The sequence below is a fragment of the Grampus griseus genome (genome assembly GCF_964374135.1).
Source record: "Grampus griseus genome assembly, chromosome: 1".
Taxonomy (NCBI): Eukaryota; Metazoa; Chordata; class Mammalia; order Artiodactyla; family Delphinidae; genus Grampus; species Grampus griseus.
Genome location: NC_139017.1, coordinates 156,767,140 through 156,791,045, shown reverse-complemented (window position 1 = coordinate 156,791,045; position 23,906 = coordinate 156,767,140). Strand labels below are relative to the sequence as shown.

At 45.8% G+C, this 23,906-nt stretch overlaps 1 protein-coding gene across 1 annotated transcript in view; it reads right to left on the bottom strand.

Annotated features, from left to right (window-relative positions):
- CSMD2 (CUB and Sushi multiple domains 2) overlaps positions 1-23,906 on the bottom strand; it is a gene marked incomplete at both ends in the record, with an annotated part of 666,759 nt that overhangs the window by 181,041 nt on the left and 461,812 nt on the right. Inside the window, 3 exon segments of the mRNA XM_082658204.1 lie at positions 11,944-12,070; positions 16,993-17,184; positions 18,992-19,148. Coding sequence (XP_082514330.1) covers positions 11,944-12,070; positions 16,993-17,184; positions 18,992-19,148 — 476 coding nt within the window.

Below are 23,906 nucleotides of genomic sequence, written 5' to 3'. Positions count from 1 at the left end.
TAGGGAGGGTGGGAGGGAGCGAGACGCAAGAGGGAAGAGAGATGGGAACATATGTATATGTATAACTGATTCACTTTGTTATAAAGCAGAAACTAGCACACCATTGTAAAGCAATTATACTCCAATAAAGATGTAAAACAACAAAAAAAAGAAAAGCAATATTGTGACCCCTGTTTTTATTTATGTATGTTCTCATGCTATTCCTTTGTCTCAACTTTTTAATATTCTATTGTTCTTAGCAGCATTTATTTTTTCTTTACCGTACTTGAGACTCTTTTGCTTGCAATATGGAAATTTAACTTGTGTGCACCAGCTCAAATCTCCTTACAGCTCCCTCCCTACCCACAGGTTGGTCAGTGAAAGCTCCACACGTAACAGTAGAGGCTCCCTTTTCCTGTGTGCCCTCATCTCGGGGCCTCCCGCTGGGATGCTCACACATCATTCTGCCCACTCCTTTTGCAGACTCTTAGCTCAGCATTTCAGTCTTGCACTCTGCTCTCCCACTTGACCTTAGTTCTTGGCTGATCCCTCAATCCTCCCCCAGCCATCCTGAGCTCCTGCAACCCTGGCCTGCTCCAGGGACCACCTCTTCTCCTCTTATTTTCTTCTACCTCGCACTGTGGAGCGGCCAGACAAAAGTGAATTTATACTCATTTCAGAATTGATATGTTTGTTCTTGAAGCAGCGATGATGTTATGTGTTCACAAACTCTTGTTTCTTCTTCCACCTAGGCACAACCTCCCTTATAATTAGGTGAGCTGGGAAATGTGTTCTGGTCAGTGGGATGAGGAGGAAGACCTGACTCTTAAAACAAGTTTTGTTCTACTCTCTGATGCCTTCTCTTTCCCTTCTCAGCTGGCCAAATTTGAGGACTCACTGGAGGACTGTGAGGGTCTCACGTGAAAGGAGCCTAATATAGGGAGACTAATAGAAGCTTATCTCCATCAACCTGTTTTATGCTTTTTGTTTATTATGTTTTCTTGCTATTTCCTTTTTCTTTGTAACATGTCTTAATTTTCACATTTCCTTCAGTGATTTGCAAAGTATACATTTTTGTTTTTTCATTCTACTTTAGGCGTTTTTAAACATTTTCAAAAATATTCCTAAATGGGTATTTTCTCTAATTATCAACTTTAAGAAAAATAATAAGCACAGGGAGATCAGCTCAGTGTTTTGTGACGACCTAGATGGGTGGGATAGGGCGGGTGGGAGGGAGATGCAAGAGGGAGGAGATATGGGGATACATGTATATGTATAGCTGATGCACTTTGTTATAAAGCAGAAACTAACACACCATTGTAAAGCAATTATACTCCAATAAAGATGTTAAAAAAAAAAAAAGAAAAAGAATATAGCATTTCACTCTCCTTTGTGTAAGACAGAAAAGCTAAAAAGATTTTACTTTCCCCTCTGCCTTCCGCCAACTATCAAAACACTGACAATACAAGCAGGGACTACAGACTCAAATTAAATATCGTCTTTCATGGTCATCAATTCTTTATATAGTTTTTTCCTAAACATCTCAGTAGGCTGAAAATTATGTCTATTTTAGTTTCCTGTGGCTGCTGTGACAAAGTACCACAAATGTGGTGACTTAAAACAACAGAACTTTATTCTTTTGAAGTTCTGGAGGCCGGAAGTCTGAAATCAGTATTGCTATGTGGAAATCAAGGTGTCAGCAGGGCTGCACTCCCTCCAGAGCCCCTAGGGGAGAATCTATTTTTTGCCTCTTCCAGTTTCTGGTGACTGTTGGCATTCCTTGGCTTGAGGCCTCATCATTCCAATCTCGGTGTCTGTCTTCACATCACCTTTTCCTCTGTGTATATAAAATCTCCCTCTGCTTCCTTCTTATAAGGATATATACGATTGCATTTAGAGCCCATCCAGATAATCCACAATAATCTCTTCATCTCAGAATCCTTGGTTTGACCACATCTGCAAAGATCCTTTTACCAAATGAGGTAATGTTTACAGGTTCCAGGCTTTAGGACCTGATAACTTTGGGGGCCTGCTGCCCTCTCTTTGCAAGTTCTTCAGCAAGCCCGGGCGGGCAATTTTCTGTGGCTCTTGTGCATATTATATCCTGGCTGAATCAATGATTCTCCAAAGTCTTTGGTCTTTGATGTTAGAGGAGAAACTTCAGGAGGGTTGGATTAGTTGTGATTGTTTATCGGAAATGGCTGTTTTATTTGCTGAGGGCTGATTGTGTGCTTACCTGTGTGTGTTTCGTCAAATGCTTATAGGGATTTTTTTGTTCTCCATGGAACTGCTTCATTTTTCATCAAGTTGTATCTTATTCCTTTTGCCTGGAACTCGGTGAGTCCTTTCAATTCACCAGGGATAAGAAGAGTTTGCCATCATGTGTTTTATTGTACCTTTTGTTAATTGTTCCATTTGTTAATTGTTCTTCTTCATTTATGCCGCCTGGATTGGTGCTCTGCTTTCCACATTTGGCAACTTTTCTTTCATTACTTCTCCACCTTCACACCTTTTCTCTTCGGTCTCAGAGAGATTCTCCAGCTTGCCTGCTATTTCAATGTTTTTATTTCTTACAAGACAACTACTGTGATTGTAATTTTCCTTCTGTATTTAGTTTCTTTTCATTCTTCACTTGTCTCTGTCACTGTGTTTCTAGTTCAGGAGCTCTCTTCCTCCATTTCACCATCCATTTTCTGCTATTTCTCATCCCTATTTCTTATATTTAAATGAGAATATTATCTATATACCCATTTAAAATTTCCTCTGCCTACTATGGTAAAATCTTTTCAGGAAATTGTTTCTATTTCTTTAGGAAAATGGTTCTCTTTTTTTTAAGAATGGTATGTTTTAAGTAGCATCACAAGTTTTTCATTTAATTTAGTTTAATTTTTGCTTATTTGTTTACTTATTTTTTGAAAGGGAGAGATTTATAGTGGTCCAATGTGGCCAACCAACAAGGTTTGCATTTCTTTGGTTGAACTGTTTATTTTCTTCCTAAGAGATGTTGGAATTCATTTCTGGGATTGTAAACTGGCAGTCAAATTGGTGTGTGCTGGCCAATTCAACTATCCAGTGTAGCTCGGCTGGATTATTATTCTTGGATAATTTGAAGTAGTTTTTCTTTTTCTAGAGTTAACCTATGAAAAGCTAAAGTGCCAGAGTGCACCACCACTCTTAAAGCTACATTTATACCTACCAGGTTACCTACATCCTCTCCTTCAAACACTTTTGAGCTCCTTTTTGTTGGTTTGTTGAAATTGTAAATCTGACAAAGCCATACCCATTGTGCTTGTGCTTATCTGTTCAGTTCCTTCAGGAGGTCAGTTCTTGTGGTATGAGTACATGGACCTTCTCTGTTTAAGGTCTGACTTGCTGTCACTGCAAGAAAATAAACCTTCTGGAAGCTGCTAAGCCTGAAGCCACAATTCCTGGCAAGAGCTATGAACAGAAGCTTTACTTCTGGTGCCTCCTCTGGGCCAGCTGCCTGCTTGCTGGGTAAAGGGAAGCCTCACTGACCTCAGTGGGGAATTGCTGCCCTCTGATTGATATGAAACTGCAGCGGGGCCATCTGGGCTTCAGGCACAGCCAGATGTTTTGTCTAGTCCGGCATCCTCCCAGGAAGACAAGTTCCACTGGGCAGGGGTTCTGGTTAATCAAAACCATGGCCCCCTCTCTCAGCAATCCTACTGCATCTTAACCAACAGCCAAGAACAGAGTTCCCAGGTTGCCCTCGTGTTAATCATTAAGAAGCATCTCCACAGTTAAAAATCAACAAACTAGGACTATTAGCCAAACATGAACTTTATAACTAAATGGGCATTAGGAGCAGAAATCAGAGCTTCCAGGAACAATAAGTTCTCCATTCTCCAAGTGCCCCAGATCTCTTCATGGAAAGCCTACCAGCAAAGCACTGTGTCTTATCCCTTTCCCCCTTCCCTTCTTTATAGCCAGCCACATAGAGCTCTCAACCTCCATCTAATTTGTACTCAGTTCTTCTGAGTGTAACCAGGACCCCTCAAACAGTTATACTCAATTCCTCCTTGGTTTCCCAGTCAATTTATCCTCTGCATTGCTGCCACTGAACTTCCTGAAGTGGAGATATCATCACGGCATACCAGATAATGAGCTCTTTCAGAAGCAGCTACCCACCCTTCCTCTCTTTTACATGCCTGGAAGGTCTTTACCTCCACTCTGCATGGTGAACTACTACTGTTCGGTAAAGTGTAGCTAGACTAGCACTTCCTGTCTGTAACACCCTGCCCCTCAGCTGCCACCTAAAATTATGAACTGGCCTTGCAAATGCTTTCTATTGTGCTTTGTACATACTTCTACTATAGCATTTATTTTGTTATATAGGAATCTAGGTAGGCACTATAGGTAGGCTTCTCTGTACTCCATTTCCAAACCTCTCATCTGTCTCTACTATTGAAACTGTAAAAGCAAAACAAAACTGATCTCTCACTTTCCCTCAGCCAGTCATGGCAAGTTCAGACTAATGGAATGTAGGAAGATGTCTGTGAGGATGGGGGTTCTTCCTCAATAAATATGTAAACCCTCCCTAGAAGAAAACTCTGCTCCCTTTCCTCTTCCCTCTTATTTGAGACTGGAACACGGACACAATGCCTGGAGCTGCAGCAGCTGACTAGGTAACTATGAAGACGAAAGCCTAAGGATGGCAGAACAAGAAGAAAAGCAATGGTATCCTGAGCAGCTGCAGGTCTGGATGGGATCTTCAGATTCTTTTTCCAGGAGAAAAAGTGAACCCCCATCTGCTGAAGCCAGCTTTAGTCAGTTTTTTTTAATTTTCATTCCTAATGGATAAAATTTCTATCTGTAAGACTGAGACCTTCAAGGGAAAAGACTGTTTCTTATTTATATTTATACCCTCAGTGACTGGCAGAATGCCTGGCACTAAGTGCTCCAAGCTTTTAAATGAACTGAATGTCGTTACTGTCTTCAAATTATTCCAGTGGCTGCTCGTTATCCTGAGGAATCCATGTAGAGTTCTCATCTTGGCATTCAGGGTCCCGCAGAGACCCGTCTCTACCCATGCAACCTTGTCCCCCCACATCCAGCCACATCAAGTGACTGCTTGTTCCTCCTTTGTGGACAGTTCCTATACTTTCCCCTAGGTTCATGCCTTCACTCTCCTTCCCCTCAATTGGCATGCTTCCCCTCTACACCTCCAGGTAGAACTTGTCTTTCTCTTCCCCATTTCTGAACTTGGCTTGCACTTACTGTCTTGGGGGTACCTGATTATTTGCCTATTTCCCACTAGAATATGAGCCCCTGGCAGACAAGGACTGGCTGTGGTCTGACCTTTGTGTTTCCCACCACACTGCATCACACAGTCTCTGGCACATAGAAGGTGTTCAATGTCCTGGTTTGCTAAATGGAACTAAACCAGGGTCAGAAGAGTAGACTGGGGCCAGACAGAATGGGCCTGAAATCTGTATCACTGGGTAATTGTGAGACATTCATCCTTTCTGGGCCTCAATGATCCCATCTATAAAATGGGGACAATAATAACTGATCTAGAACCTGGTATGTTGTAGAGACTGGATAAACACTAAGTAGAGGGGAGGCCCAAGAGCAAAAGGCTTTGCCTCCCGCTCTTCCCCAGTTGTCATCTGAGCTGGTCCACTGATTATCAAAAGGAAAACTCAGACCCAACACTGGAAACTGAGAAGAGGTCCCACCCATGTGGGCTGAAACTTCCATGTTCTATGAACTGACAACATAGTTAGGGGTGACATGAAGGGCACAGTTCCCTGGTCTGTTCTCCTGCTGTTAGCTGCCAGGCCTGGACAGAGTTCATCAGTCAGCCTGTGCCATTCTTGGCCCTCAGGGAGAAACACTTGCCAAATGCTGTAGGCCGCCCCCGCCCCCATGTTCAAGGGCAGGGTCTCACAGCCAGCCCACCCTTGTTGTGCACACCCAGGAAGGGCCCGCTTTTCTACATGGGCCCCACCCAGGGGTCAGCCTGAACGTGAATCCCTGCAGCCACCCACTGTCCCCCCGGGCACTCCTGGAAAGGGACTCTCTTTGCCCAGCTTGCTGGGGTGAGGCAACCACGGATCCCTCCCGTTGCCTCCAATGCTTCGTCGAGGCTGAGCAGGGTGCTGGGAGGCATCTGCAAGCCTTCTGTCTGCGCCCCCGGGGACAGTCTCATGGACTGGCTTGTGGGCTGTCGCACATCCCCTCCCGGCTGGCACACCCAAGGGAAAGACCTGCTTGACACCTGCCCCCACCAACAGCACGGCACCACCATCTGTGATCTAAGGGGTGACCTATCACCTGCTGTGCTCCGGGATGCCCATCTGGGTCAAATGAACAACCACCTACAGCTCGTGGAGGGGGTTCTCCACATTTGGGAATTACGTCCCAGGCACTGTTCTAAGTGTTCGGATATGTTAGCTCACTTCATCCTCACGGCAGCCTCAAGCGGTAGGTACCATTTTAATCACCGTGTTACAGGGAAGAGAACTGAGGCACAGGGTGCCTGCTTGAAGAGCTTCCCAAGCTACAGAGAGAATAAGAGTGGTAGGTAGTGTGGTGGCCGAGTCTGGCTCTCAGCTGCAACTTGATACTGAATGAATGACAACTGGGAGGACAACTGGGACACAAAGATAGTCAGCTCTTCAAATGATCAGCCCAAATGGCCCAACTGCAGGACGCAGTCGATGCGGGGTGGGGTGGGGTGGGGTGGGGAACAGGAGCTGTTGTAAAACAAAACATAAATACTGTCCTCAGAGAGATGCAAGATGGTAATGCATTGATAAAAACAAAAGTAAGCTGTCAAGAGAAATCTGAAAACAAAAAGTACAGTTTTCTTGAAATAAAAACGAAAGCCAAAACAAGATTTCCGAAATAAAGAGGGAGGAATCACAGAATAAATACTGTTGAAAACAGAATTAGTGAAAACACAAGACCATTGGCAGAATGCAAATGGGATACGGATCTTTCAAACCACCAGAGGAGAAACAGAGCAAATTAAATCAAATCAACTAAAAATTGGAAGAGTTAAAAATAAAAAAAAGCAATAAAAAGCATAATATATTTTGTTTGAAAGAAAGCATAATACATTGGATGTAAAAGAAATGTATAAATCCCTGAACTCTTTCCCCTTTCTTCAAATATACATAGAACATAAGTAAGAAAAAATTCAAAAAGTAACAAGGGCACAATGCAGTAAAAGTGGAACTGATTTAAAAATCATACAAAATATATAACTTAGTAACTTTTAAGACATTCTTAAATACTCAGGTTGAAAAGAAATCTAACCTCAAATTACAGACTAGAAATAAACCCAGCTGAACAGTCTATATGAGAAAAAATAAACTCCCCCATAGAAAAATATACAAAGAGCTTGAAGCAGCAAAGGCAATTAAATACCATCTTGCCCATCAAACTGGTTAACACTGCCAGGATTGACAACATAAAGTGATGCTGGGTAGGGAAGCAGGCTTTTGGTAGATGTGTAAATTGCTGCAATAGCTAGAGGGAAATTTGAGGTCATGTATCAAAATTTGCCTTCTAAGAACATATCCTAAGGAACTCACTGGACAACTGTTTAAAGATTCATGTGTAAGGATGTTTACTTGGGCGAAAAACTGAAAATATTCACTTTATCTATAGGGAAGTAGTTAAATAAATTATGGTTGTACAGACAACAGAATTCCCTGTAACCATTAACCAGGATGAGGCTGATCTATATAGACTGAGAGGATAAGATGACGATATATGAGTAAAGGGTAAAACACAAAGCAAGTTACCGAGCCACTCAAAGAGGTGATCTCGTTTTAGCAAGCATGCTTATTGCATTTGCTTTCTGTAGACGCTGGCATACAAAATACCTAAAAGAGGAAGCTGAACAAATGGATATCAGTGGCTATCTTATGTAGGGTGTGCAGAGGAGAACAGAGTAAGACGATGGGGACTTTTGATTTCTACTTTATAAACTTCTTTATGGTTTGTACTCTAAATTTTTAAAAATGAGTATCTCCTTTTTATAAAGAAAAATTCCGTAAAGAAATTCTCACTTAAAAAATAATAACTAAGTCTTACTCTGAATAAGGGCAGAAACACAAAAGGGGCTTTTTTGTGTTTGTCTGAATTCTATCTGATTACAAATTCCCTTAACTTTGTGGCCGGTGATTCCAGGGAGGGGTGGCGGGATATGGGGGGTGGTGAGGGAGAGAGAGGAGAGAGGGAGAGAACACGCTAGAGTACAGATGTGCACGAGGACACTGCAGACGCTAGCTGGCACGGCAGCCTGGGGTGGAGGGATCGCAGGAGGAAGGCGGAAGTGTCCCATCACTCCATCCCCATCTTTTGGCCACTCTCCGTGCAGCCTCTGCTCATGTGCATCAGCTCCTTGGAGGTTGTGTGACTCCAAGAAACCTTCCCAATGGAGGGCTGAGGTCACTTGCATCCTCTCCCTGCCATTCCCCACCTCAGGGTCCTCACACACACAGCCAGCAGGCCCCCTCTATAGTTCTTTCCATCTCTGGAGAGAATATTTCCTCTATTTGTCTCGATCCTCTCTTCCTGAGGGCTAGGAAGGGATGCTCTGCTCTCCCCTCCAGTCCACCCCACACCCATCATTCCTGTAAGTGATAACAGTCCTCACGTCTGCCCAGAAATGCCATCACTGAACTCTTGTGCTCTCCCTGTCAGCCGCTCTGAGATCTCTCGGCTCTCCTCCCACCCTTCTCCTAAACCTGAATTCCCGGGGACTGATGTCGCATGTCATGGGTGTGCTAAGGTTACTATGTCATGGAGGAGATGCACGCCCAAGTACTTAGGCAAGAAGTATCAGGATGTCTACAGTTACCTTTGTGGGATTCAGCCAAAAAAGAAAAAAAAAAAAAAAAGGGACAGAGAGAAAAAAGAGAAAGAGGGCAAATATTCATAGTAGTTGAGTCTAGGTGGGAGGTAAGCAGGTGCTCGGCATACTGCTCGACTTTTCTATTTTACATATTGTATGTTGCACAACAAAAAATAGGGAAACAGAAGAAATCTGTTTCCACATTTCTTGAGGCGAGTGAGACCGGCTGGTGTGACTCCTTAAATGTCTCCTGAACTCATCCCTTCTTCTCCATCCTTCTTCTCCATCCTTCTTCTCCATCCCATCGCCACTGGCAGGGTTCAGGTCTCCTCATCCCGACGACACTCTGGAGACGGCCTCCTCCTCACTGGGGTCCCAGACCCCATCTGTCCCCTTCTCCACAAGGCTGCCACGACAGGGCCAAACTCAGCATCACGGCCGCCACGGTCCTCTGTGCTCTGGCTGCATGCAGCCCGCTCCACCAGTTTCATCCCTCACCATGGCCCATCCCTCCACCAGATCTCAGGTGATGCTCCAGCCATGGGGACCAGCTCCTTGAGCCCGCACACCCTGCGTCACCTCTTCTGCCTAGTAGGCCCTTCTGTCCTGCCAACCTTCTTCCTTGGCTACCTGGCAACTCCTCTCCATCCTACACGACTTACTCTAGTGTTTTCATTTCCAGGATAGCCTCTCTGGTCTCCTGTCCAACTGTTCAGTCCCCTGCCCCCTCCTTCCACCACCTCGCTCTGTGTACACGCACATCTCCTCTTTGCCAACAGCGGCCGTGGTCTTATTCATCTGGGCAACGCCAGTGTCTCCCACAGGCACTGCCACGTATTCAGCAGACAGCTATTACATGGAGGAACGAATGAATGAATGAGTAACGTGCAAGGCGGGAACATGGGAAAACCTCCTGATTTGTATATGGAGACACCTGTGACGAATTCATTGTTCATTTACTATTTACTGAGGGACCTTCGTGGATCTGCTAGTCATAAATCTACCTTTATATCTGGGTCCTGCTTGCTTCATTCATTCATTCATTCAACACTTGACACTTGTTAAGCCTCTGCCACTGTGCTGAGAGCCAAGAGACTTGTGAAGATGAATCGGGCAGAGAGCGTGGCTCTGGCTGGGGAGCTAAAGCAGGAGCATAAATGGAGGAGAGGAGTGGTCAGTGTCATAAGGGAAATACAGGCCATGGGCAATGGGAACGCAGAAGCGGAGAAAGGACTCCTAGCAGTCTCCTGCGAGTGGACTGGGGGAGACTTCCTGGGTGAGCTGACATGTGCACTTGACTTTGAGGGAGCGAGAGTTGTAGACTTAAGTCTTTGGAGGGAGGGGGGCATTCCGGGGAGGGCAGAGTGGAAACCAAGGCACTGAGCACGGCCGTGAGTACATGTACAGGGGCCACTCGCAATTCAGCTTTGTCATTGAAGAGAAGTGGTGGGAAATAAGGTTGGGAGGTGGGTTGAAGTCCTGACAGCCTTGAAAACCAGGATAAGATGTTCAGCTCCTGTGAGCATGGGTGCCACGCAAGGGTTCTAGTTAGAGTGTGAGTTGACCAGGCATGCTTCCAGAAAGTGATTCCAGAAGCAGTGTGGGATGAAGTTTTGTATTTAACACAAAACCCCCAAGAGCTCTGCTGACCTCATTTTGCACAGGGCCGAGCTCAAAAACTTGCACGTGGCAAACACTTCATACATTTCTTTAACTGGACTGGGTCTAAGACCATGTGTACATCAGCGAATGTGCAAACAGCTGTATCTCTGGCAGCAACACACCCGTTCAGCCAGTTCCCCTTCACGGAGACCTCGCCAGGGCAGGGAACCTCTCCTAGCCACACTTCTGCCTCTTGTCTTGACTCCCCACTCTTCCAAAGTCTCAACAGTTCATCCCTGGATTACTGCGACAGACTTTTGACTGGTTTTCTTCCCATGAGCTCCCTCCACTGTAAATAACCCTGCTTAGGAACCTTCCACGGCGCCCTCTTGCTTACTGGCATTTAGCATCCTCCGTCAGCAGGCTGCTTCCTAACCCAGTCTGTCTCCCATTCCTTTCCGCATGCATTCCCCACGCCAGCCAGACCATTCCCGCTCCAACTGCCTGGTTCAATTCTCTAGCCATACCTCATCCATCCTGCCACGCCAACCTCCTCTTTTCCTCACAGCTCCTCTGAACCCAGTTTGCCAGCAGCATCATCTGGTGCGAAGATTCAGAAAGACCTGGATCCACGCCCCAGGCTTTCTGCTTCACTGTGTGAGCTTAGACACACTATGAATTCTCCTGGAATCTCAGTTCTCTCATCTATAAAATGGGAGTAATAAGAATGTCTATTTATTTTTAGGGCTTACTATTCGTATTACCAGGGCTACTGTGAAGAGTTAATAAGACGTTACGTGTGCCAGGCCCTGTGCTCAATAAATGGTAAAGCTCTTTTCATCTCTGACTCTTTGGAACTCCAAAAAGTACTTCCTGTTAGTCAAGCACGTACGTGGAAAAGAAGTTACATTTTGAGGAAATATGTACACAGTACCTGACAGCATGCTGGGCTTTTCTGACTCTTGCTTCCACAACTCTAAATCACAAGCATTTTCGTTCTCATTTTACAGACGTAGAAACTCAGACTGAGACAGGGAAGCAATCTGGGGTCATACAGTTCTAAACTGACCTTTACTACCATCAGAGAAACCACCACCGAACCATGAATCAATATTTCCTATGTTTCAAGCACTGTGCTGAGTACATTACCTGCAGTGTCTCGGTTAGATGCTTTATCCCGAGAAGCCAACATTATAACTCATACGCCACAGATGGAGAGGAGAAGAAACTTACCCACAGTCCTACAAATGGCAAACGGCTGGGCTGGGATTCACGCCTATGCCCTCAGCTGCTGTGCGGACACCGTACCGCCTAGGCCAGTGAATTGTCTGAACTTGGATTACAGCCCTGTGATGCCGAGGCTGGCCTTTTCAGGTTTTCCATGGGCCCCGGCCTGAGCCCGGGGTCATAGCAACCACTGTTGCTCACCAGGGCCTCCAGGTGAGGTGGGCAGGGCCAGCCACTGGCTGGTGGACTGGTGATGACTCCCCTGAACAGCTGGCAACGGTTCCTCTGCTGGCCCTGGCACTTACCCGATGGTGCAGCCGGCATTGGCCTCGATGGTCCAGATGCAGTTGAGGTTGTGCTCGTAGGGAGCTGGATACCCGGGTGACAGCACCTGCCCCGACTCCTCTCCTTTCACCGTCCCGCCACACTCGGCTGAAAGAAATCCCAGAAGAGTGAGCTTCAGGGGGTGACCTGTGCTCACAGCGGCCACCCACTGGCTCCTCTGGCCTGTGTGCCAGGGTCCCTCTCGTTCATTCCAGGTGGCTGAGTGCAGCATAGAGAAAGGCCCTTGGACGAGACTTGTATCCAGGATCTACAAAAGCCCTTACAGCTCAACAATGAAAAGACAGAGTTCAGTTAAAAATTGGCAAAGCCTTTGAACAGACATTTCTGCAAAGAAAGTATACAAATGGCCAAGAAGCACAAGAAAAGATGTGTAACATCATTAGTCATTAGGGAAATGTAAATCAAAACCACAGTGAGATCCCACTTCATAACCTCTAGGACGGTCATAATCAAAAAGACAGACTAACGTGTAGGTGGGGATGTGGAGAAACTGGAACCCTCAGACATCGCTGGTAGGAGTGCAAAATGGTGCAGCTACTCTGGAAGACAGTTTCCTATACAGGTCCTCAAAATGTTGCCCTATGACCCCAGCAATTTTGCTCTTGGATACATACTCAAGAGAAACGAAAACGTATGTTCAGATGAAAACTTGTACACGAATGACCACTGCAGCATTATTCATAATATCCCCAAAAGGGAAATGACCCAAATGTCCATCAGCTGTTGAACAGATTCACAAATGTGGTATACCCGTACCATGGAATATTACCTGATCGTAAAAAAGAATGAGGTACTGACGCACGATACAACGTGGATGAACGTAATGCTGAAAACGTTATGCTGTGTTAGAGAAGCCAGGCGCAAAAAGCCTCATATTGTGTGTTTCTATTTATATAAAATATCTAGAACAGACAAATCTACAGAGACAGAAAGTACATTTGTAGTTGCCAAGGCCTGACGAGGAGCGGCAGTGGGAGGGATTGCGAATGGGTATAGGGTTCCTTCTGGGGAGACAAGATGTTCAAAAATTAGATTGTGGTGATGGTTGCACCACCCTGTGACTACACTGGAAAGCAGTGAGTGGTACACTTTAAAGGGGCCAACTGTATGGTACGTGAAGTCTATCTCATTAAAGCTATTACAAAAACGGCCCCTGGGGGTAGGGCTGATGGCCCACTCTGTGACCAGATCTTTGAGGTCTCCTGAGAAGGCACAGACATGTGAACCTGGTCACTGACAGGAACTGGGCCTGTGTCACGTGGCCAGAGCACAAGGCGTGGCGTCCTTCCCCCGGAGACCTGGAGGAAGAGGCGGCCACAGTGTGTGCCCTGCGCCCTGACAGACGCACATCCACGGCAAGTGGCAGCACAGAGGAGGAGGTGATCGGCTTCCTCCAGCGCAGGGCAGGGAGAGGCGGGCGGGTGGGTGGGAGGCGTAGGCTGGGGAGGCCGACAGGGAAGAGTACTGCGAACCTCCTTGGGGGTGGGAAACAGCATGGCAGCTTGGGGGACGGGGTATGAGATGGGGCCTGGAGGGAGGCAGGGCTGGAAAGCTGGGCGAGCATCTTTCATCGGAGGGCACCGCACAGAACTGCAGTGTTTATGCACGAGAGTAAATTGATCACTTTACACACTAGTGCCCTTTACACATTAGAGAGAATGCTCCTGTGGCAGTGTGAAGGGGCGCAGAGGGGTGGACCTAGAGGCAGGGCACCAGTGAAGAGGTCCATCTCCCCGTGAGAGCAGCCCTCCAGGTCACAGGCTGGCCTTCTTCCTCCCCACGTCTAATCTGCCTCTGAGCCCCAGGGCTTAGGTGCTTTTCACACCTGCCCCCCCTCTGCCCCCACTGTTAGAGTCGTGGCTCAGGCCCTTACCATCTCTAGGGTGGCAGAGTTGCGTCCCCCGCAGCAGTGCCACCAGAAGGACCTTTCTAAAATACAAAACTGGCCATATCACTGCTTGCTTTCCTCCTTCCCAGAGTGAAGTCCAAGCTCCTTAGGAGAGCCCATCAAGTCCCCCCGGAGAGGCTCCCTTTGGCCTTTTCTGGCCCCGTCTTGGCACCCCTTGGTCCAGCCAAGTGTGATAAACTCCACAAGCCCAGGCACACTGGGCCTCTTCAGGCCTCTCCTTGGACTGACAAGTCGGCCAACATCTTCCCCATGAAACCTTTTGTGACACCCTCCCCTCCTCACATCGAGTTGGCACTATCCTCTTTTGCGTCTCCATTATAACATGAACTGGTTTTTATCACAGACGTGTAACCGGTTATCAAAATCTACCTCCTTCACTCCTCAGCAGCAGGAACCTTGTCTTACTTATAGTTGTACATCAAGTGCCTAGCATGGTGTTTGGCACGTCACAGATGCTTTAACAAGGGTTTATCGAATGAACAGGTGGGTGGATGATCAAATGAATGAGAGAAGCTTACTGCTTCCCAGGCGAGTTACTATGAAGGGTCTGAATCAAGGGAGCGTGAGAGAAGATGAAGAGATTTGTTGCAAAGCTTTTTAGGAAAGATCTGATTAAGCAAGATCTTAGAAGTAGGAGATGAGGGGATCAAAGTCACACATGGGAGACTGACCTTCATCTGCTGCTACAAAGGACCCATCAAGTGTCTCTTGGGCCCCGTGGCTTGCCCCGGGCCCACTAAGGCTGGGCGGGGGAGGGGCCCTCTGCAGTGAGCCTGCCCACGAGACCGGGCCCTTTCTTCCTGCGTAACTACGCCCGTGTTGACGTTGGGGTGGGAGATGCCAACCTGAATGAGAGATGTCGGGCTGCACAGGCCGGCAGCAGGGAGCAGGGTGTGGATAGGAGGATGAGCTGTAAGTTGTGGGGAGGAAGGCTTTCTGGCTCCACAAATAGCAGAGGCAGCTAGAAACGGGCCAGGACGTTATCCCTGCCCCTGCGCTGTAGCTTCCTTCCGTATTCCCGATGCGACAGCCCCTTCTGCTTCCCAGAGGCAAGAGTTTGGAGGCAGGGGCACCAGCAGCATTTCCTCGGGGACACGACTGCTCCTTCCTCAGGGGTCACTTTATCTGGGGACGGACAGAGGGGCAGGGGGAGCCAGGTGGCTGGCATGCAGCAGATTTACCAACAAGACCCTAAGACTCTCATCTTTCTGGTCTTCTCCCTTATGCCCATCCTACAGCCCTGGCTGCTTCGTTTGGGCTGTAGCATCCACTCATCCACAAAGAAAACGGCTGGATGTTGACCACGATCAAGTCCATCACAACATGACATGTGTAAAACTATACACACGTAATCCCAAACACACAGCCTCCCTTCCCTTCGTGGGGCCTGAGGGAGTCTCGGTGGGGAAGCCCTCAGAGGTTCAAAGTGTAAGTACCCTCACTAGCACTGCTTGAGTGGATTCTCTAAGTTTGGTCCAACTGGCAGGTTAGACACTCAGAAGGACCTTACGGTGGAGCTTTTTGCAAAGTAGATAAGTGTCTTGCAGTGGGAGCCATCACCTCCTCCATGTTTCGTTTGCTTTGGCTTTCCTATGGCATCATACTGTTGTCTGTTCATGCCTGTGTCTCCCTCACTGGCCTGGGAGCTGCTTTTCCCTGTATCCCCAGTGCCTGGCAGAGGGCCTGGCACATGAAGAAACAAGGGGACAAAAACAGGGAAGCAGGGAGGAAGGGATGGGGCGTGCCTGTGGATGAGGTCTACTTGAGCAGACGGAGGAAGATTCTAGAGGCCACTATCCTGATCTATCCACAGCCAGGTTTGAAATCCTCACCGTTAGACCCTCTGTTGGGTAGCAATGTCGAAGGTCCTGTTAACATGCAGTCGCCTGGGGTAAAAGAACATCGCTCTTACCTCCCCGCCTGTGGGTGATGTCTACCCATCCTTTCAAGTCTCAATTGAAATATCACCTCCTAGGCACAACTTTCTCGAATTCCCTCAACGCTTTGGTACTTACTCTTTTTACAGTGCTTATCTTGTATTACAATGACCTGTTTATGTGTCTCTTCTCCTTGCCGGGGTATGGACTCCCCAAGGGCAGGAAGAATGCTTTATTCTTTCCTTTTTATTTCTCCGCCTCTGTACATACCCAAACATGCACCTGCGAGGACTCTGGCAGGTGGCGCTTAGTAGGCACTTAAACGTTCTCCCGGTGGATGGTTTGTCCTTATAAGATTAACCAGAGCTGCACAGCCATGCTGAGGTTGTGAGCCATGGGGCAGGAGATGGAGAGAGGGAAAGGTGTGGTGTTTGGGGCTGGGGATACAGGACAAAGCAGCGTGGTGGAATCCTGGTCAGCAGGGAGGGTCACACGCACAGTGAGGCGGGGGGTGAGAGGTGGAAAGGCCACACAGACAGACGGACGGGTGTTGCCTATTTCCCACCTCTGCCTTGAACCAGGCTTCTCTTGTCCTGTGACACAGGATGAAGCTTCCAGAGAGCCTGTGCTGACATGCTGGAAGCACCACAGGCTTAAGAAGGTGCTAGTTCATTATCTTATTCTTTCTTAAGTGTGAGATAGATGCTAGCTCATGATCTGACTCTTTCTCAAGAACAAGACAGATGTTAGTTCATGACCTGACTCTTTCAACATTCCGGAAAAGGAAGCATGAGCCCCATTTTGCCTATGGGGAAACTGAGGCCAGAGTGAGCTGGAGACTCATCTGAGACTTGGCGTTGAAGGAACCCCTGGAACCAGGCAAAAAGTCCACCTCTTCCTTCAAACTGACCCTCCCACCTCTCCGCCACGAGAGGATTACGATTCTGAGGGCATGACCTGGCTCTGGTCCCGCTTGCTAAATGTATGACAGCGGCAAGCCACCGCCTGGCCTTGCTGTCGTGCGGGTGTAATAAGGTGTGAGAGTGAGGACATGCGGAAGGGTGGGCAGGGCCAGCCATGACTCCGGTGAACAGGACGGTTCAGACGGCCCCAAGGCCCTGGAGTGTGAGGGCCAATGGGAGACCCTTAATGAGACCAGAGCTGGGTACTCGGGGTTAGGGGACACCCGAGGGGGGTCACCTGAAGAGCAAGAGGCCTCCTACCGACACAAGTGGGGAGCGGCCGGTCCCAGGTCCTGCGCTCCCCGCTCAGACACAGCAGCGCCTCACTGCCCCGCAGGCTGTACCCAGGGTCACAGCCGAAGGACACAGAGCTCCCTGCGAAATGGCCTCCATCGCGAACCTTGTAGCCAAACTGGGGGGTTCCTGGGTCTTCACATTTGATGAGTTCGAAACCTGGGGATGAGAGAAGAGATAAGGGTGATCAAGAGGTGTCATGGCACACACCACACCCCGCCCTCCCCACCCCTCACCAAGAGCACGCATCCTTAAGGAAGCCCCCCAGCACAGGCCCCTGGGTCCTGATGGAGACGCCCCTCGGGGTGTCACATGGCTGTGCTCAGGTAAGGGTCTGTTACGGAGTGTTCGTTCTCCCTGTTGCTATATGTAAATGACTTCACTTATTTCTCCCAGGACAGCTTTTAATAGTTTTCAGGTATAGAGTCCGGATTTCCTATTTTTTTTTTTTGGTTTGACCCCATAGCATTTTGGTAGCGGGAGCTGCTCTTCCCATCTTGTTAACTGAGACAGTCTGATGGGAGAGTGTACTATGGAAAAGTCACTCTAAATGTATGTTTCAAAGCTCAATTTTGTCCTGCTTAAATACACTCTATTGAACGAGCCTGGAGAAGGAGACCTCTGTGAGCTTACACAGAGCTCCTAGGGCACGGTGGCCACCTGTGTTAGCTCTCACTTGTTATTCACAGGTCTTACCGGGAGGGGTAACTGTGCATTGCACAGCTGAGAATATTGACTCGGGAAGGTCACACAAATTGTTCCAAAGTCACACAATCTCAGATGACAGAAACGGCATTTGAATATGACTCTGTTCAATCCTCCTCCACTGATGGGCCTGCTGTAACAGCACAGACCCTACACACCCAGGCAAGAGGAATCTTGAGTGCACTCATCGGTTTTCTTATTTTAACAGCTTTATTGAGACATAACTTACATACTAAACGCTCCCCCAACTAAAGTATATCATTCAGTGTCTTTTAGTTTATCCACAGAGTTGTGCAACTAACATTGCAATCGACTTTAGGACATTTTCATCACCTCAAAGAGAAGGTGATTTCCCCTCAACTCCCTCATCCCCAGGCAACTAACACATTTCCTTCTGTCTCTATGGAACTGCCTCTTCTGGACAGTTCATATAAACGGTTCATGCAATACACGTGTCTACATGTACTGTGACAGGCTTCTTTCACTTCTCATCATGTGGCCAAGGGTCACCCACATTGCAGCATGGATCAGAACTGGATCCTTTTCTATGGCCAAATAATAGCCCATTGTATGGAGGGACACGTCCCATTTTACTTATCCATTTATCAGCTGATGGATATTCACTGGCTTTTAAAATAGGCTACAAAAGCACATTTCTTTGTAGCCACTGGGCAAGTAGAAGCTCAAATAGATGAATAAAATAGCTGTGAAGCCGAAGTATGGAGATGTCATCCCAAGTACTCTGCGGCTGTGTACACACCTCGGTGCTTTCTGTTTTTGAAATCTCAGGAGTAAAGGAGAAAGTTAAAATCAGGAAAAAAGGGAAAGAATCAAGCCTCGACTCTTTAGGGAGTAGTAAAAAAGAGCATAATTATACATTAGTGCTTGCATTTTTTACAGCTGACTGTAGCTGAACATTAGTTTATAAATGTCACCATGAGGAAAGGCTATCTTTGGTTGCTTTAATTCAAAGGCTCAGCGCTTATTGTTTTTAGTGAGTAAATGGTGATTAGTGAGTCAAAGGTGTGCTGTGACTCTCAGCTAAGTTACTCACAGGTGTAACCATGGAGCTGTACGCCAAGTGGCAGCTTATCCAAATCACGGGCACAATGCCTTAGGGGAAACAGTCAGCTAAACACACATCAGTTAGAGAAAATCAAACCCACTAACTGAGGGGTGATGTCCCAGAGCCCAGCCTCTCTGTGTGTGGAACCGGGGAAAGCCCGATTTCACTGTCCACTCAGGTGAGAAAAAGACTTACTGGAAAACTGCAGCTCAAAGCCCTTGCTGGTGTTCTCAGCATCAGAAATGAAATCAAGCCACAGACTGCTGGACGTGCTGTTCAATGTCACCCCCAGCATCTCAGAGCGGCTGAACACCCCCAGCAAACGGGCGGAGTTGTTGTTGCCATCGTAGACCTGGACACGGGAGAGACCCCAACCCCACATCAGCATGGCCTTATCTTGAACAAGGGTTTCCCACCCAACAGCCCACATTCCCAGAGTTTAGCACTGATAACAACTGTTAGAGGGACAGTCAGTCATCAGATGCAAGGAAGACAGCAGAGTGGAGTTGCCACCGGGTGAGTTACCAGCCCCACTAGCCTACTTGGTACCAGTTCTGTGCCCAGCCCATCTCGGTGTGAATCATACCCCTAGGAACTGGTTGCTGTTCCAACCTTTCCAGAGGAGATCTGGTCTTAGTTCCCCCACCCCCAGATGGTACCAGCTTACTCTTCAGCAGCTTGGGGAGACCAGGTTGGGGCTGCCTGAGTGCCCAAACCATCTGTTTCTGCAGACAGGCAGGCTGCAAGCATTTGACTTTTCTGCATTGCTAAACACTCCATCCTGCCCTTCCAGGAGATGAGACAATCGTCCTCCTCCCTAATCCCACCCCACTGTGGCAGTGGCCTCAGTCTCACACTCTGCTGGACATGACCCCTAGGATCCAGCAGGATGGAGTTAAAATGTCCAGCGTGTCAGGTGTCATGGTATCTTCCCCTTCCCCAAGCTCGGTCTCTGCCCCTTCCCTCCTAAAATGAGGGCTCCAACGAGGGCTGGAGCAAGCCAGGGGTGGAATCGTGCAGGCATCTGGCTTCCCTGACTCCCATCTGTCCCCTGAACTGCTGAGCACCAGCAAAGACAAGAATCATCAGAATAATGAACTGGCTCCCCAGGTTCCGAGGTTGCTGCTCCTTTCCAGATAACTGTGCAAATAACAACAGAATTTGTGATTGAGTGAAGGACGCCCTGTTGCTTTGGTAAACATCAACGATGGGATCTATGGGTGGGCGATGAATATTTGTGCGTGGCACAGGATGTGGTACCAGCTGCCAGCAAATTGGAACAATATTTCCATTCTTTCTACTATTCATGAAGCAAAGCTTTCTAAAAGAAGCCACCCTTCAAGCTAACAGTGCTGTATATCAGAGATTTGTTTAGGCCCCTGGGAGCTTCAAAAATCTGTTTCCAGATCCTATGTGCAATTGTTTTATATCACTGATAGACTGGGAGAATTCCAGAGTGCCAGCAGACATAGACATGACACCAGTTCAAAGAGTTCAGCCCACTGCTGCATCCAGATTGTTATAAAAAGAGTTTTATCCATTAAAACATATATTTTGGGGGGCTTCCCTGGTGGCGCAGTGGTTGGGAGTCCGCCTGCCGATGCAGGGGACGCGGGTTCGTGCCCCGGTCCGGGAGGATCCCACATGCCGTGGAGCGGCTGGGCCCGTGAGCCATGGCCGCTGAGCCTGTGCGTCTGGAGCCTGTGCTCCGCAACGGGAGAGGCCACAACAGTGAGAGGCCTGCGTACCGCAAAAAACAAAAAAAACATATATTTTCTAATTAACTGATCAAGGCATTAATCATCAACACTTGCTAACATCACAATAAGAGAGACAACCAGACATCATGTGCTTGTTAATGGAAAACACACCAATACCTGTGGTGTCATTTTGCCAAAAAAAATCAAACCTGAATCAGATCAAGCCACTGGATCCAATTTCCAACTTATAGGAAATATGGAGGACAGAGGGACATATGAAATGAATACATTACAAATAAACAAGTTACAAATAAATTACAAGGGAGTAAAAAAGAAGAGATGGAGGTAAAACCTAAAGACTAAAAAAATACTTGAGGCAACTAATCCAATATGTACAAGTTATTTGGATCCTGATTCAAATAAACTGTAAATTTAAAAAATATTACATTTATGAGATAATTGGAAATTTGAACACTCACTGGATATATTATGGTATTAAGAAATTGTTGTTAATCAATAAAAGTATAATGGAAATAGGATTTTTTCCTTAATTTCAAAGAATAATTCATCTTAATTCATTAAGAATATTTTTGTTCTTAATATGTCATTATGATAAAATATTCATTGCAGGAAACTTATAACACAGAAAAGCATGAAGAAACTGAAGGCAACTTTCAGCACTCATAACATTTTGGTGACTATCTTTCTAGGCTTCGTTCTATGCATATCTTTCCTTATATGGTTTTTAAATTTTTTTTTTATAAAAGCAAGATCAAACTATAGATACTATATGGTAACCTGCTCTTTCACTTAATATAATGTGTATATTTTTCAAATCATTAAATATTTTTTCCACAACAGCACCTAAACAGCTGTAGAAATTACCATCATAAAATTAACCCAACCCACAATATAATCATTCGCATATCACTGTCCAGAATATGGGGAATATGTGCCCTGGCACATAAGACGCACTCAACAAGTGTACGATAAATAAATAAACCAATATTTTCTTTCAGTAATTTTGTTCATAAATGCACCTGGAATTTTGGCATATGGTATAAGATATATTTTCTTCCTGGTTGATTAGCCATTTTTAACAAAACCCTGTTTGTAAATATTCCACCCATCACCAACTTTAAATCCAACTTTATCACATATATAGTTATATAAATTTTTTTGTTCAACTTTCTATTCTACTGCAGTTATCTATTTGCCTATTCCTGTGCATGATCTAAACCGTTTTAATTATTGTAGCTTTGTAATATATTTAAATATTTGGTAGGACGAGTCCCCTCACATTTGTCTTCTTTTAATGTAAAAAATTGTCTTCCCATGTTTATTTTCTTAGATAAACTCAAGAAGAATTTTATCAAATTAAGAGAAACAACTACCCCCAATCCCTCCAAAAGACCCAAAACAACTTGTATAATTCTGACTGATTAATATTAAATGCCTGGATTGATAAGAGAGAAAACATATCTATATGATAGTAAATCTTCCTATCCATATACATGACATCTGGCTCCATTTTAATCAAGTTGTCTTTTATATCTCTCAGTAAAATTACTTATTCCTGGGCATTTTTATATTTTTTATTGATACTGGGAATTGGGCCCTTGTATACATTTATTTCCTAACAGAATATTGCTTGTCCATAAGAAAATTGCTTTGATGGTCCAGTTCATCATTATATACAGGTGATGGATTTATCCCTGACAAATCCAAGAGAATCTATACACACCCATTACATCTAACCTTCTTTCTTTCTTTTTATCTATTATAGGTTTCCACTTTTTTCAGCTTTATTGAAGTGTAACAGATGAATAAAAATTCCATATATTTAAGGTGTACAAATCAAATTTATTTATTTATTTATTTATTTATGGTTGAGTTGGGTCTTCATTGCTGCGCACGGGCTTTCTGTAGTTGTGGCACGCAGGGCCTACTCTTCGTTGCGGTGTGCGGGCTTCTCACTGCGGTGGCCTCTCCTGTTGCGGAGCACAGTCTCCAGGCATGCAGGCTTCAGTAGTTGTGGCACACAGGCTCAGTAGTTGTGGCTCATGGGCTCTAGAGCGCAGGCTCAGTAGTTGAGGCGCACAGGCTTAGTTGCTCCGCGGCATGTGGGATCCTCCCGGACCAGGGATCGAACCTGTGTCCCCTGCATTGGCAGGCGGATTCTTAACCACTGCGCCACCAGGGAAGTCCCATACAACTTGATTTTTGATATGCACATACCACTACATCTAATAAGACAGTTCAGCAAGATGGCTGCCTTCAAAATGAATATGCTAAATGGATAGCTTTTAACACACAGTTTCAATGTAACATTCCTATGAACAATGCTACATGAATGTCTGCTTACACACAGGTGCTCAAGTTTCTCTAGGGCATATATCTAGAACTAAAACAGCGAAGAGAAGCAGGTTGCACATGGAAGGCACATCTTCAACTTTGTTAGATGTTGTCAGATTGCTCTCCAAAGAGTAATACCAATTTAATCTCTCACTAGCAACGTATGACAGCTTTCATTGCTTTATATCTTCACCAACACTTGATATTTTCAGGCACTCTAAAATTTTCCAATATGATGGGTGTGAAATGGTATCCCATTTGAATTTGTATGTCCCTGATTATCACTGAAGTGGAATATCTTTTTGTATGTTTATCAATTCTACTTTCCTATTCTGTGAATTGCCTATTCATAGCCTTTGCCCAGCCCTGAATATGAAACCTCCCTGCATTTATTTTAGTTTTATGTCCTTCAGTATAAAGTTTTATAATTTCCTCAGTAAAGATTATACACATTTTCATTAGGCTTATTCCTAGGTGTCTTATAGTTTTTGTTTCTATTATGAGACCTTCTCCCCACCTCTGAATACATGTTTGAATTGGTTGTAGAAACACCAGCAGCTTTGTTAAATTGTCTTATTGGTCTGATAGGTTATCAACTGGTTGTTTTATATTTTCCAAATAAGAGACAATTTGGATATTCTCTTCTAATTGTTATAGTTTCTTTGTTCTTTTCTTTGTATAATTGCAGTGGCTTGGATCTGAATACTATTGGTGGTAGCAGAACTGGTGTTGTTCCTGACTTTACTGGGAATCCTTAGGAAGTTTTGTCATTAAGTATAATGTTTGCTACACGTGTTGGCAGAAAATTTTTATTAGATTAAGAAAGTTCTGTCCATAGCTTTATGAGATATTTTTAAAAATCATGAATCAGTACTGAATTTCATCACACGATGTTTCGGGACACTTTGGCAGGATCATGTATTTTTCTCTCCTAATCTGTTTATAGGATGAAATTGCTGATATTGGACTGCTCTTGACCTACAAAAATGACAATTTCATATGGGTTGCCCAATAAAGACAATTAGGAGCTTTTGTAATGTTGACACATCCTTACG